Genomic DNA, 15,000 nt, shown 5'->3' on the forward strand with positions numbered 1-15,000 from the left:
ATTTATAGATTATTGCTTTATGATATATGATTGTGTGTGTGTGTGTGTGTGTGTGTGAGAGTGTGTGCGCGTTACCAGACTCCGATCTTGAGTCCAGCTTCGGGCTCCAGGTAGAAGTTGTGTGTGTGGTTCAATCCCTGGTCCAGAGGTCGCTTCAGGTCGATGAAGTACGGCATCCTCACTGAGGGCGGATAAAGGTCAGAGGTCACTGAAAGGTCACATGACTGCTGACTGACACACTTCTGTCAGTGTGTGATGTCACACCAGCTGTCTCAGATCAGGTTTCACTTCCTCCCACACGGAGCAGCAACATGAGCCCGTCTGACCTTTGACCTCTGAGACGCTACTTAAACATCTGATCAACAACTCTGACAGAAACATATTTACTCCGTTTGTCAGATATAATAATAATAATAAATATCACGTTATAAATGAGAGATTTTCTTGTTATAATGAGAACTAAACTGAAAAAAAACAGAAACAACAGTAAAGTAAATCACTTCTCGTTCAGCAGCTCAGATATATGCGACTGATCAGCTGATCAGCTGGTCGATCAGTGGCCGATCGATCGCTGCATCTCTGGTCTTTGTGACAGCAGCACGATCAATAAAACCACCTGGAAACATTGGGAGGCGACAGTTGGAAAGTCGTCTGTTTCAACTTTAACAGGAGCAGCTTCTAGTAGTTTGATTATGATTCTACATCAAGGACACAACAACAGATAATCTAGATATAATCTTCTGATGTCGAACTCTAAACATCCAAAAATTAAACTGTTGTTCTTTCATCTGTAACTAATCTTCTACTTTACAACAGCATCTCTGTGACTGAATGAGATTTACTGCTGCTGCAACGAGGGAAATAAACTGACTGACCAACGTCTCTGCAGTAGATAAAGAAGAAGAAGAAGAAGAAGAAGCAGAAGAAGAAGAAGAAGAAGAAGCAGAAGAAGAAGAAGCAGAAGAAGCAGAAGACGAAGAAGAAGCAGAAGAAGCAGAAGAAGAAGAAGAAGAAGCAGAAGAAGAAGAAGCAGAAGAAGCAGAAGAAGAAGAAGAAGCAGAAGAAGAAGAAGAAGAAGAAGCAGAAGAAGAAGAAGAAGAAGAAGCAGAAGAAGAAGCAGAAGCAGAAGAAGAAGAAGAAGAAGAAGAAGCAGAAGAAGAAGCAGAAGCAGAAGAAGAAGAAGAAGCAGAAGAAGCAGAAGAAGAAGAAGAAGAAGAAGAAGAAGAAGAAGAAGCAGAAGAAGAAGAAGAAGAAGAAGAAGCAGAAGAAGAAGAAGAAGAAGAAGAAGCAGAAGCAGAAGAAGAAGAAGAAGCAGAAGAAGAAGAAGAAGCAGAAGATGCAGAAGAAGAAGAAGCAGAAGAAGAAGAAGAAGCAGAAGCAGAAGAAGAAGAAGAAGCAGAAGAAGAAGAAGAGGAAGAAGCAGAAGAAGAAGCAGAAGAAGAAGAAGAGGAAGAAGCAGAAGAAGAAGCAGAAGAAGAAGAAGAGGAAGAAGCAGAAGAAGAAGCAGAAGCAGAAGAGGAAGAAGCAGAAGAGGAAGAAGCAGAAGAAGAAGAAGAAGAAGCAGAAGAAGAAGAAGAAGCAGAAGCAGAAGAAGAAGAAGAAGCAGAAGAAGAAGAAGAGGAAGAAGCAGAAGAAGAAGCAGAAGAAGAAGAAGAGGAAGAAGCAGAAGAAGAAGCAGAAGAAGAAGAAGAGGAAGAAGCAGAAGAAGAAGCAGAAGCAGAAGAAGAGGAAGAAGCAAAAGAAGAAGCAGAAGAAGAAGAAGAAGAAGAAGAAGAAGCAGAAGAAGAAGAAGAAGAAGAAGAAGAAGCAGAAGAAGAAGAAGCAGAAGAAGAAGAAGAAGAAGCAGAAGAAGAAGAAGAAGCAGAAGAAGAAGCAGAAGAAGCAGAAGAAGAAGCAGAAGCAGAAGAAGAAGAAGAAGAAGAAGAAGAAGAAGAAGAAGCAGAAGAAGAAGCAGAAGCAGAAGAAGAAGCAGAAGAAGAAGAAGAAGCAGAAGAAGAAGCAGAAGAAGCAGAAGAAGAAGCAGAAGCAGAAGAAGAAGAAGAAGAAGAAGAAGCAGAAGACGCAGAAGAAGAAGAAGAAGAAGCAGAAGAAGAAGAAGAAGCAGAAGAAGAAGAAGAAGAGGCAGAAGACGCAGAAGAAGAAGAAGAAGCAGAAGAAGAAGCAGAAGAAGAAGAAGAAGCAGAAGAAGAAGCAGAAGAAGAAGAAGAAGACGCAGCAGATTCAGCTTCAGGACAAACGGAGCGACTCACCGAAGTTGAGGAAGACGAGTTTGGCCTGGATGGATGGACAGAGTTTTATGATGAAGGGAATGGAGACGTAGACCACCAGCAGCCACAGAACCATCCTCTTCAGCTTCCCCATCAGACCCAACCTGAGGACACACAGACCGCCAGACCATCAGACCATCAGACCGCCAGACCATCAGACCATCAGACCATCAGACCGCTAGACCATCAGACCATCAGACCATCAGACCGCCAGACCATCAGACCGCCAGACCATCAGACCGCCAGACCATCAGACCATCAGACCGCCAGACCATCAGACCGCCAGACCATCAGACCATCAGACCGCCAGACCATCAGACCATCAGACCGCCAGACCATCAGACCGCCAGACCATCAGACCATCAGTCCATCAGACCATCAGACCGCCAGACCGTCAGACCGCCAGACCGCCAGACCATCAGACCATCAGACCATCAGACCATCAGACCGCCAGACCATCAGACCATCAGAAAACCCAGCTAGTGTTGAAATAACTTATTTAACTTTTATCCAGTTTCATGCTTCAGTTTATTGCTGAATATTTAGTTTACAGGTAGTTTTGTGTTTCTGTGTTTTCACATTTTCCATCAGTTTGAATCTGAGTTTTTCTTTGATTTCTTATTGAATATGTGAATATTAAAAGTCAGAATAATATGAGAACAGTTGTAACATCACTATAAAGCTGGTTTATGTCTGAGCTGCAGGTTCAGTCGGAGACGTTTGCAGGATGTTTACAGCGTTTAGTCCCAGCAGGTTGAACTTAACGCTGATATCTGATCACTCAGACAGAGAAAGCTGATCCTTCACTCTGATAACACTGCTGTCACATGATCCAGCTGCAATCACATGATCCAGCTGCTGCACATCTAAATAATTCATCCAGCTGAACAGAGCAGACAGAACAAAACAGAACAGAACAGACAGAACAGAGCAGAACAGAACAGAGCAGAACAGAGCAGAACAGAGCAGAACAGAACAGAACAAAACAGGCAGAACAGAACAGACAGAACAGAGAAGAACAGAACAGAACAGAGCAGAACAGAGCAGAACAGAACAGAGCAGAACAGAGCAGAGCAGAACAGAACAGAACAGAACAGAACAGAACAGAGCAGAACAGAACAGAGCAGAACAGAACAGAACAGAGCAGACAGAACAGAACAGAGCAGAACAGAGCAGAACAGAACAGAGCAGAACAGAACAGAACAGAACAGAGCAGAACAGAACAGAACAGAACAGAACAGAACAGAACAGAGCAGAACAGAACAGAACAGAACAGAACAGAACAGAGCAGAACAGTCCCACTGTTAGCTTTACATTATTAATCCTGTTAGCTTCATGAGAGCTGTGAGAATCAATCAAACCTAGGACTAAATGTTTAAATACGTGAACCTCAGAATCTAAGACCCACTGTGATTAAAAATAAGACTTATGAAGACATTTTATGACCTTAAACCCTGAATCCAACTCTGCTCTTGTGTTTCCTCTGACATTTACACATTTATCTGTCATGATATCAAATCCATGACGTTCAGGTTTAGCAGCTGCTGTCGTTGTTTGTGGACAAAGATAAAATCTCTGTTGGTGTTTCTCCTCATTCAGCAGAGCAGAGTGTTGATCGGTCATAATAGTAATTAGAGACTGATCATATTAGTGATCAGAAACCTGCTCTGAACCGGCTCTTTCTAGTTATACGGCTCGTCGCACATGCTCATAAACAGCCGTCTGATCTGTAGCCTTGGTTACTGAGGTGGTTGCTAAGGTGGTTGCTAAGGTGTTTCTACGTGTTGTTCAGCTCCAACATGTTCGGATGGATTTGAGAAGTTGACATTTAGAGTAAAGAAGGAGAAAAAGAAGTGAAATCCTGCTACTATAGTTTGTTTACGTAGCCTCCGGAGCCGGAGGAAGCTTCCTGAAAGCTGACCAATCAGAACAGAGTGGGCTCATCAGGAGGCGGGGCCTTAAAGAGACAGGAGCTAAAACGGCCTGTTTCAGACAGAGGCTGAACTGAGGGGCTGCATAAAGGACCAGTAGAAGATAAATAAGGAGTTTTTAACTGGAAATCATGCAAAAATATTCCAGTAGAGCCCCAGAATATGAATATAGAGCTGGAAATGTGCAGAATATGAGTCCTTTAAACAAAGATGGAGCCTGTAATCAGTTTTAAAACATGACTGAGGTTCTTAAACATCTCTCTGCAGCTCCAGTCCAACACTGGGAGTTACTGGTTTTTATGTTTCCAGTGACTGACAGGGTTCAGTGTGTCCTGCAGGCGTCCTCCCTCCTCCTCCTCCTCTTCCTCCTACCGCTCCCTCCTCCTCCTCCTGGTCTCTGTGGTGGGTTCACCTCAAGGTGACTTTGAGGTTGCAGCGTGACATCAGCTAATAATACTGCAGGCTCACCGCCAGCTGCTGCTGAGCTTCCTGCAGCTGAAAGCAAGAGAACACACACACACACGCATGCATGTGTGTGTGTGTGTGATGTTTGCTGCTCAGTCAGGATCAGATGTGACAGCCTCTCAGCAGGAAGTAGGATTATTCTACAAAGTCTTAATCTGACTTTATTAAAGTGTAAACAATACGAGCATATTGATGATTGATACTCGTCCCTGCTGATCATCTTTCACTCTGTAAGTCTTATGACTTACAGGAAACTGTTAGTTTCACTTCATTTTTAGGGTTGAAACCAAACAGCAGCGTCGTGTCTTATTAATGATCCTTCTGACTCTCAGTCTCTAAAACTCTGAGTCATTCTGGTCTATAAACTCAGACCCTCTAATTATTGCTCTGTTCATCAGATCTGAAGACTTATAGCAGCTTTGATGTCTGCTGTGTGGACATTGATTGACAGCTGTGATTGATTATGAAAATATGGCACCAACTTACACCTACGCCCAGCTTTATAAACAGATAGATATACATATGAATGCAAATAACGATTGATCTCTTGATCAAAAATCAAAAGTGACGCCTTCAGATGTCTTATTTTATCTGACCAACAGTCCAAAACCCAAAAATATTCACTTTACTATCATGTATGACAGAGAAAAGCATCAAATATTCAAACCTGAGAAACTGAAACCAGCAAATATTTCACATTTTTCAAATCACTTATAATTAAATATATATAATATAATATAATTATTCAATTATCAAAATGTTGCAGATTAATTTCATGTTGATCAATAAATCGTTGCAGCTCTGGAACACTTTCCTGATTAACTGATTGGTGATAGGTGACGTCTTCAAATGTCTCCTCTGTCTGATCAACAGTTTACATCATAAAAAAACTTAAACTCATCACATCTGAAGCTGCAACATTAGAAACAACCGAAACAAATAGCTGCTAAATGCTCCACTATGTTCACCAGCTAGTCTACAGCTAACTGTTAGCAGGTAGTGACGCTATGAGACGCTGAGAGTGAACCAGAACAGTAAAGTTGCAGCCGGACAGATAAACAATGAGCTGAAACTCACTATAAAGCTCCGTAAAGCCGAGAGGAGCTGCAGAGTCTCATCATCACTACGAGCCACAACCAACACGTTACTACATAGATCAGACTGAGGAGGACGGAAACATTCAACAGCTTCAGGAAGACAGTGATGGACATTTTTCACCATTTTCTTATAAAGTGTCACCAAACTTCATCACTGGCTTTTAAAAAGGTTTTATGATTTTAAGAGTTTGGAAAATGGTTCAAATGAACGAAGGAATCTGTTTTAAATCATAGAAACGCCAACATGAGGTTCTTTAACCTGCGTCTGCAGCTTCAGTCCAACACTGGGAGTTACTGGTTTCCAGTTCTATGTTTCCTGTGACTGATGGGGTTAAATCAGTCCTACAGTATTTTATATCAGACTATGTCTTGTTATGTATTTGACAGCAAATATGTGTAAATATCAGGTTTCTCTGTCTTCATATTATCAAAACGTTAATGTTGTGAATCGTTGGCCTGAAGGCGACTGCAGGAATCTTCCACTCAGCTTCTCTTCTGTCATCTGCAGTAAAAATAACAGACGAAGCCTGTAAACAGTCAGCAGACGTCCGTCACAGACGCAGACTGATGACTCTGCATCCAGCTCAGCTCAGCCAGCAACACAAAGGTCTTCAGCCGACGTCACACCGACGCTGCCGGATCCAACCAATCACAATCTGCTGTTTAACATGACAGCAGGAAGTCTGACAGTAACTGGTTCCAGTTAGATACACAGATGGTCACTGGTTCCAGTTCGACACACAGGTGATCACTGGTTCCAGTTAGACATACAGATGGTTACTGGTTCCAGTTAGATACACAGATGGTTACTGGTTCCAGTTCGACACACAGGTGATCACTGGTTCCAGTTAGACATACAGATGGTTACTGGTTCCAGTTAGATACACAGATGGTTACTGGTTCCAATTAGATACACAGATGATCACTGGTTCCAGTTAGACACACAGATGGTTACTGGTTCCAGTTAGACATACAGATGATCACTGGTTCCAGTTAGACATACAGATGGTCACTGGTTCCAGTTAGACACACAGATGGTTACTGGTTCCAGTTAGACATACAGATGGTTACTGGTTCCAGTTAGATACACAGATGGTTACTGGTTCCAGTTAGACACACAGATGATCACTGGTTCCAGTTAGACATACAGATGATCACTGGTTCCAGTTAGATACACAGATGGTTACTGGTTCCAGTTAAACATACAGATGATCACTGGTTCCAGTTAGACATACAGATGGTTACTGGTTCCAGTTAGACACACAGATGGTTACTGGTTCCAGTTAGACACACAGATGGTTACTGGTTCCAGTTAGACACACAGATGGTCACTGGTTCCAGTTAGACACACAGATGGTCACTGGTTCCAGTTAAACATACAGATGGTTACTGGTTCCAGTTAAACATACAGATGGTTACTGGTTCCAGTTAGACACACAGATGGTTACTGGTTCCAGTTAAACATACAGATGGTTACTGGTTCCAGTTAAACATACAGATGGTTACTGGTTCCAGTTAAACATACAGATGGTTACTGGTTCCAGTTAGACACACAGATGGTTACTGGTTCCAGTTAAACATACAGATGGTTACTGGTTCCAGTTAAACATACAGATGGTTACTGGTTCCAGTTAAACATACAGATGGTTACTGGTTCCAGTTAAACACAGATGGTTACTGGTTCCAGTTAGACATACAGATGGTTACTGGTTCCAGTTAAACATACAGATGGTTACTGGTTCCAGTTAGACATACAGATGGTTATTGGTTCCAGTTAAACACAGATGGTTACTGGTTCCAGTTAGACATACAGATGGTTACTGGTTCCAGTTAGACACACAGATGGTCACTGGTTCCAGTTAAACATACAGATGGTCACTGGTTCCAGTTAAACATACAGATGGTTACTGGTTCCAGTTAAACATACAGATGGTTACTGGTTCCAGTTAAACACAGATGGTTACTGGTTCCAGTTAGACATACAGATGGTTACTGGTTCCAGTTAAACATACAGATGGTTACTGGTTCCAGTTAAACATACAGATGGTTACTGGTTCCAGTTAAACATACAGATGGTTACTGGTTCCAGTTAAACATACAGATGGTCACTGGTTCCAGTTAAACACAGATGGTTACTGGTTCCAGTTAAACATACAGATGGTTACTGGTTCCAGTTAGACATACAGATGGTTATTGGTTCCAGTTAAACACAGATGGTTACTGGTTCCAGTTAGACATACAGATGGTTACTGGTTCCAGTTAAACATACAGATGGTTACTGGTTCCAGTTAGACACACAGATGGTTATTGGTTCCAGTTAAACACAGATGGTTACTGGTTCCAGTTAGACATACAGATGGTTACTGGTTCCAGTTAAACATACAGATGGTTACTGGTTCCAGTTAAACATACAGATGGTTACTGGTTCCAGTTAGACATACAGATGGTTACTGGTTCCAGTTAAACATACAGATGGTTACTGGTTCCAGTTAAACATACAGATGGTTACTGGTTCCAGTTAAACATACAGATGGTTATTGGTTCCAGTTAGACACACAGATGGTTACTGCTTCCAGTTAAACACACAGATGGTTACTGGTTCCAGTTAGACACACAGATGGTTACTGGTTCCAGTTAAACATACAGATGGTTACTGGTTCCAGTTAAACATACAGATGGTTACTGGTTCCAGTTAAACATACAGATGGTTACTGCTTCCAGTTAAACATACAGATGGTTACTGGTTCCAGTTAAACATACAGATGGTTACTGGTTCCAGTTAAACATACAGATGGTTACTGCTTCCAGTTAAACATACAGATGGTTACTGGTTCCAGTTAAACATACAGATGGTTACTGGTTCCAGCCTCCTCATCATCGCTCTAACAGATCCGAGGTTTAAGCTCAGACTGGAAACACTGATTCACTCTGTTTTATGTTTCCAGTGTTTCCAGTAAAGCTGCAACAAACCATTATTCTCTTTATAGATGAATCCAACAATCATTTTCTCGATTACTTGATGAGACTGAAACGATTAGTCCATCAGCAGAAAATTAATCAATAAATTAATCAGCATTAATCATTAATTATCTGCTTGCTTGTGACGCTTTGATGCTTTTCTTTGTCCTTCGTGAATAAACTGAATATTTTTGGTTTGTCGGACACGACAAGACATCACAGACGTCACCTTGACGACAGACTTTTTTCATTATTTTACAACATTTTACAGATAAAACAATTAATCGATATGAACGTGAACGAGTTGCAGCTCTACAGAAAACAATCAGAGACACTAATTATTATTCTAATTAGACGACGTCATCAAACGTCTCGTTCTGTCCAACGATCTGCAGTTTACTGCCATAAATATTCACATTTAACAAGCTGCAATCAGAGAATTTAGACTTTTCTTCTTAAAAATGATTTAAAACTAGAGTCCGCCTGATATATCTGTCAGCCGATATTATTGATCGATATCGGCCTATCACAGATATATCGGTAGCAACACTCAGAAGTTTCCAGAGTTCATCTTAAATCATTTTGTTATTCTGACCGAACGTTTGCTTTAAAAAATGATTTAAACAACTCGATTATCAAATGGTTGCAGATTAATTTTCTTTTGATTAACTAATCGATTACTCGACTATCATTATATACATACACATATATATATATATATATATATATATATATATGTATGTATATTTCAGCTCCTTCAGTGTTTGTTATTTACCGTCTTCAGCTGGGATCCACCTCTGAGCTCCACAGACACAACGAAGACAACAACCTCTCAGCCTGAAGATAATCATCTTATCAGAGGTCAAAGGTCAGTGAGGGGGGAGGGGGGGGGGGGGTTAAAGTCTGAGACGCTGACTCAGACTCACAGCGAACAGACTTCCTCTTTCGACATTTGAAGTTGGATGAAGTGACGACGCTCAGCGACAGCGATGAACCTGCAGCTGTTCTTCACTTCGCTCCGTCAGTTACTCCGAACACGACGGAGATCTAATCCTGGACTTCACCTCTTTAAACGAGGTCAAACTGCACTTAGAGGGACTGCAGCACTTTAAAGGAGCATTCTGCTGTTTTATCAGGTTTTCATTCAACCTTTATTTATGACTCTCAGAGGAACCGCTGAGGGTGACTCTCATTAACAGCGATGCTGAGGTCACACTGTGTCAAATACAAACATGAAGAATCAACAACATCAGTTAAAACAGTTACAGGCAGGTATCGGACGGTTATGAAGAGTCCAGGAGGTTTGAGAGTATTCAGATGTGGTCATACTGAAAGATTTTCCACACAAACCCTAAAAGCAGAACTTTATAATCTTTATAGATGAACAGACACTGATGGTTCCAGTCCTGCAGTAATAAACCTGAATCTAAAGGCAGCCGTGCGTCTGTGAATTACATCCCCCGGTGTTTCCCACAGGTTGACAATTTACTTGTGGTGGTGGGTGACCGGCGAGCATGCAGAGACTCATGCAGTTTAGAGGGCAGCTACAATTTACAGATGTCCCATAAACGCCTCACATGCAGGTTGTCACTAGTCGGCAGCGCACAGAGAAGCATTTAGTCCCCACTCAGTCACCTCAGCACGCAACTCACACAGAGTTTATCTACCTGTGAGGGTCTCAACCTACCTATGAGGGTCTTACTCTACCTGTGAGGGTCTCAATCTACCTGTGAGGGTCTTACTCTACCTGTGAGGGTCTCAATCTACCTGTGAGGGTCTCAACCTACCTGTGAGGGTCTCAATCTACCTGTGAGGGTCTCAATCTACCTGTGAGGGTCTTAATCTACCTGTGAGGGTCTCAATCTACCTGTGAGGGTCTCAACCTACCTGTGAGGGTCTTACTCTACCTGTGAGGGTCTCAATCTACCTGTGAGGGTCTTAATCTACCTGTGAGGGTCTCAATCTACCTGTGAGGGTCTTACTCTACCTGTGAGTGTCTCAATCTACCTGTGAGGGTCTCAATCTACCTGTGAGGGTCTTACTCTACCTGTGAGGGTCTAATCTACCTGTGAGGGTCTTAATCTACCTGTGAGGGTCTTACTCTACCTGTGAGGGTCTCAATCTACCTGTGAGGGTCTTAATCTACCTGTGAGGGTCTCAATCTACCTGTGAGGGTCTCAATCTACCTGTGAGGGTCTTAATCTACCTGTGAGGGTCTTAATCTACCTGTGAGGGTCTCAAGCTACCTGTGCAGGTCTTAATCTACCTGTGAGGGTCTAATCTACCTGTGAGGGTCTAATCTACCTGTGCAGGTCTTAATCTACCTGTGCGTGACGCCCAAGTAGAGTTTATATCATAATCCAAAACTGACAGGAGAGTTGATCCTCTTATAAATCAAAGAGAAGCTGCTTTTGTTTCTGTGCTGCCACATCTGGCCAGACGTTTGAAGCACTGTCAGCGGAGAAATGCAGATTACTGTCGTCTGTGTTTTTTGGATCTTGAGAAAACCGTGAATTTTGTTTTATTTGTGTTAAATATCAGTTAAGATGAATACGAGAGTGTTGCTGAACAGAACAGTATCGTCTGCATAGAGATGAATTTGGAGACGGTTTCATTGATGTTTGTTTACTGCTGACTAAACTGCACCAGCAGTTTATTATTGTTTATATATTTCAGATTTACTTCATTACTGAATAAAAACACTTGATTCTCAACAGTATAACTGACTGTGTTTTGATCTATTAATTATCTGCCGACACTCAAGTTATTAATGAAGTTGTTACTATGAGATGTGATTAAAACTAAAGTTTAATCTCGGCGTCGACGCTCGTCGTCTCTCCAGAACAGCAGCAGCTGCCTGCATATAAACATGGACGTAGATGGATGCTGGTTTGAAGCCCAGAGTTGCAGCTTATGTGCGTCCACACAGCAGACATCAAAAGCTACTACAAGTCATCAAATCTTATGAACGGAGCAATAATTTCCTAAATGACCACCAGTTCATTTATTACAGGCCTGAATTTACAGATTGAGACCAGAATAACCAGTGACTGACTCGGTATTTCTAGAGAGAAGTTGAGGCTGTTTGACTGGGAGTCAGTCGGAGCAGCTAGCGGCCGCCGGCGGCACTTTAAGGTTCTTCAGCCTCCGGACGAGAAGCTGCTGGTTGGTGTTTATTAGCGGACCGGTCTGTGGTTGTTTGTACTCGCTGTGACGGACGTCGTCTCTTTACATCTGTGATCACAAGGATGAATAATTACAGAAGGAAACTCTGTGAATTTATATAAAAGGAAGAAATCCAACTATTCCTACAATTAACAGCCTGTTAATGTTCTATTAATTTGTTTTTTTTCTTATTTTACTTGTCGCTAACTCCGTTTTTCCAGATTTATTCTTTGTTGTTATTTGTTGATTTACTGTAATATGTGACCTTGTGTCTCATTATGTTTTGTATATTTTGACCTGTTGCGCTGACGAGCAGCATCTAACGTCGTGTTGGATTCTTCCTTCCTTCTTTTCTTCTGATTTAATATAAAGACTGAAAGTCCCTGAGGAGTCAGAGGAGAAGTTATAAGTTATACAGTTATAAGAATAAATAAATAAACCGCCTTCTCTGGAGCATCTATTCTTTGTTCTTCATATTATTTATTTTTACTGTCATGTGAAACATGTCTGGTGCAGAAAGTCTAAACTGGGCTTAATAACAACTATAATGGACGTCGACTACTTCTTCTTCTGTACTTTATAACCGTTTTTGTTTAAAATCGATCATGTGATCAGTTATAGTTTCAGTATGAATGTGACGGAGAGCAGCAGCAGCTCTAACGGACCACAATGCACTGCAGTGTCCTCTATCAGCAGGTAGATCTGGTTGACCTTCTGTCGGCTCTGATGACGCTCTAATGAGGATTAACACAGAAGAAGAAGAAGAGTAAAGCTGACAGGACACACAGCAGCAGCAGCAGCAGCAGAAGAAGAAGAAGAAGACAGCGGAGTTCAGGCCTTTGTGTTCCCTCAGGAACACAGAACATCAACAAAAACGTTATTTAAATGTTCTGCTGCAACACAAACTACTCTGAGTACTGCGGGGTGAAGATGACAACAGGCAGATAAAAAGTAATATGTTGAGAATAAAGTCACACGTTGACACCAGTCAGTGTGACTTCATCATTTTCTCCATAAACCAACTTAGAAACAGAGAAAAGAAGCTGCGGATCACGTTGACGACAGTAATCAGTGTCTGATCATCGTTACACTGCAGACTGTTTGACTAAATCTGGTGTAAAGACACAAAAACAGAAGTATGAACAGACAGATGAAGGAGTCCAGCTGCTGCAGTAACTTCCTGTTTGTGTTTCACAATCAAAGCGTCTGAACGTGTTTACTGAGAAGATCAACAAGCTCAATTTAAATCCACATTAAGTCATTTAATAGTTTTTCATTTTCCAGTAGAGATTTGTTGATACTTCCTGTTGTATAGAACAATAACAGAATTAATCGATTAACATAAATTGATTGTCTTTATGTGATGTAGGGAACAATGAAGTGAATTCAAAGCTTTTAAAACTTTAAGACCTGCAGGTTCCTGTCTGAAGCAACCACAGGAAGTTTAGAGACTAACGAGGTTTGCTAATTAAAACTCAACTTATCACAAACTCATAAACTTTACTGTTATTACACGTCAGGCAGGTCAGAACAGCTGAGCTCAGCAGATGAACTTTGACCTGTGACTCAGGGGCGTCTGCAGCTTCCAGTCCGACCAGCTCACCAGTCTCAGTGAAACCAGTCAGACCAGTCAGCTGACAGATGATCCGAGTCACAGACCAGCAGCTCCTCTGTCAGAAATATTAAACATTATTAAATTAAACTCATTATCAAGCCATCAATTTAATTTATTTTTTTTAAATATTCAATAGTGATTTGTATTGAATTTGTATGTAATATCTGTATCAAGTAATTTATTACAGAGATTTAAAGATTTAACTTATTACTTTTACTCTAATTTACTTTTCAAATTTTTAATTTTTTTTTTTTTTTAAACTTTTTTCCTGTCTTTAATTAAATATTGTTATCTACTAATATTATAGAATATATTAATACTTTATTTAAATGAGTTCAAACTTTTACACTAAAACATTTCTTTTTGTTCTAAATAAAATCTGTTCAAACTTGAATTTGTATGAAATTAAATAATTTTGTTTTCCATTATTTTCTTGTTGTTTCGGGTCAGTAAAGATTCAAACTGGTCTCCTGACAGTCCCGGTCCCGGTTCTTACCTCCTGAACGGTTTCGCCATGCTCCGGTCCTCCCCCGGGCCCTGCCGGCCGCCGGCTGCGGGCCCCGCTGCTCCTCTGCCGGGACGCTGCTTCAGGTCCGGGTCGCTGTCCAGCAGAGTGCCGGTGGTCGCGCTGTCATGCTCCGCAGTCAGCGAGTTATTCCGCTTTCGCATCACTGAAAACGTTAAAAAACAAAACAAATATTAACGGGAGGAACCGACTGAACGAGCCGGTGAGTGACCGGGAGCCGCGGGCCTGTCAGCGGGGAGGAGGCCGGTCGCCTGCCGGGTGGCGGAGCAGTGAGAGCCGGTGAGGACGGAGCAGAGTCCCCGCTGAGCCTCTCCGCCTGACTGAGATCCGCAGAGAGCAGCTGATCAGCAGCGAGCCAATCACAGGCCAGACCTGCAACCACGTGGTCTTACTGTGCCGCGTCCACGGCCCCCGGGGAGCGTCGGAGAAACGACAACCAAAACAAAACCGGTTTATAAAAATCAGAAAATAACTGAGTGGTGCCTTCACGTACACCTCGTTAACTCAATGAACAACAAAAACTTATTAATTATTGTAAAATCCGGTGTTTTTAAGGTAAATAACAGCAGAAAGAACTGAAACTTTCAACAAATATTCTGAGATGCTCACAACTATGAATCAATGTGAATATGAAGTATTGCTGACACTTCTAAACAGTAAACAACATTTTTCTATTTTGGGACAACGTGCAGAGCTGTGAGGTTTCAGGAGCAGTTTGTTGTTTTTATCTCTGAACCGGTCTGTTATCTGTGTGACTCAGTTTACTGATCAGCTGTTTTATTTCCGGTTCAGACGCTGCGTTCAGTTGTTTGATGAACTTTCTATGTTTCTTACACTCTGTCTGAAACTCTTCTGTTGCTGCCAATATTTATGTTGTTTTGCTTCTTCAGAGCTAATTACATTCAGGGTTTGGTACCGATCACATTTGATCCGATACTGGTACCAAACGGAACCTTTTCACGGTACTTTACGCTGT

General features: G+C 41.6%; 1 protein-coding gene across 2 annotated transcripts in view; it reads right to left on the reverse strand.

Annotated features, from left to right (window-relative positions):
* Positions 1–15,000, reverse strand: part of abhd12 (abhydrolase domain containing 12, lysophospholipase) — a 24,649-nt gene that overhangs the window by 6,879 nt on the left and 2,770 nt on the right. For both annotated transcript variants that reach the window (XM_067610998.1, XM_067610997.1), the window contains exons 2-4: positions 13,995–14,169; positions 2,250–2,371; positions 76–181 (exon numbers count right to left, since the gene is read on the reverse strand). In XM_067610998.1, coding sequence (XP_067467099.1) covers positions 76–181; positions 2,250–2,371; positions 13,995–14,167 — 401 coding nt within the window. In that variant the 5' untranslated portion in view covers positions 14,168–14,169. The remainder of the gene's footprint in view (positions 1–75; positions 182–2,249; positions 2,372–13,994; positions 14,170–15,000) is intronic.

This window comes from Thunnus thynnus, chromosome 14 (assembly GCF_963924715.1).
Source record: "Thunnus thynnus chromosome 14, fThuThy2.1, whole genome shotgun sequence".
Classification (NCBI taxonomy): domain Eukaryota; kingdom Metazoa; phylum Chordata; class Actinopteri; order Scombriformes; family Scombridae; genus Thunnus; species Thunnus thynnus.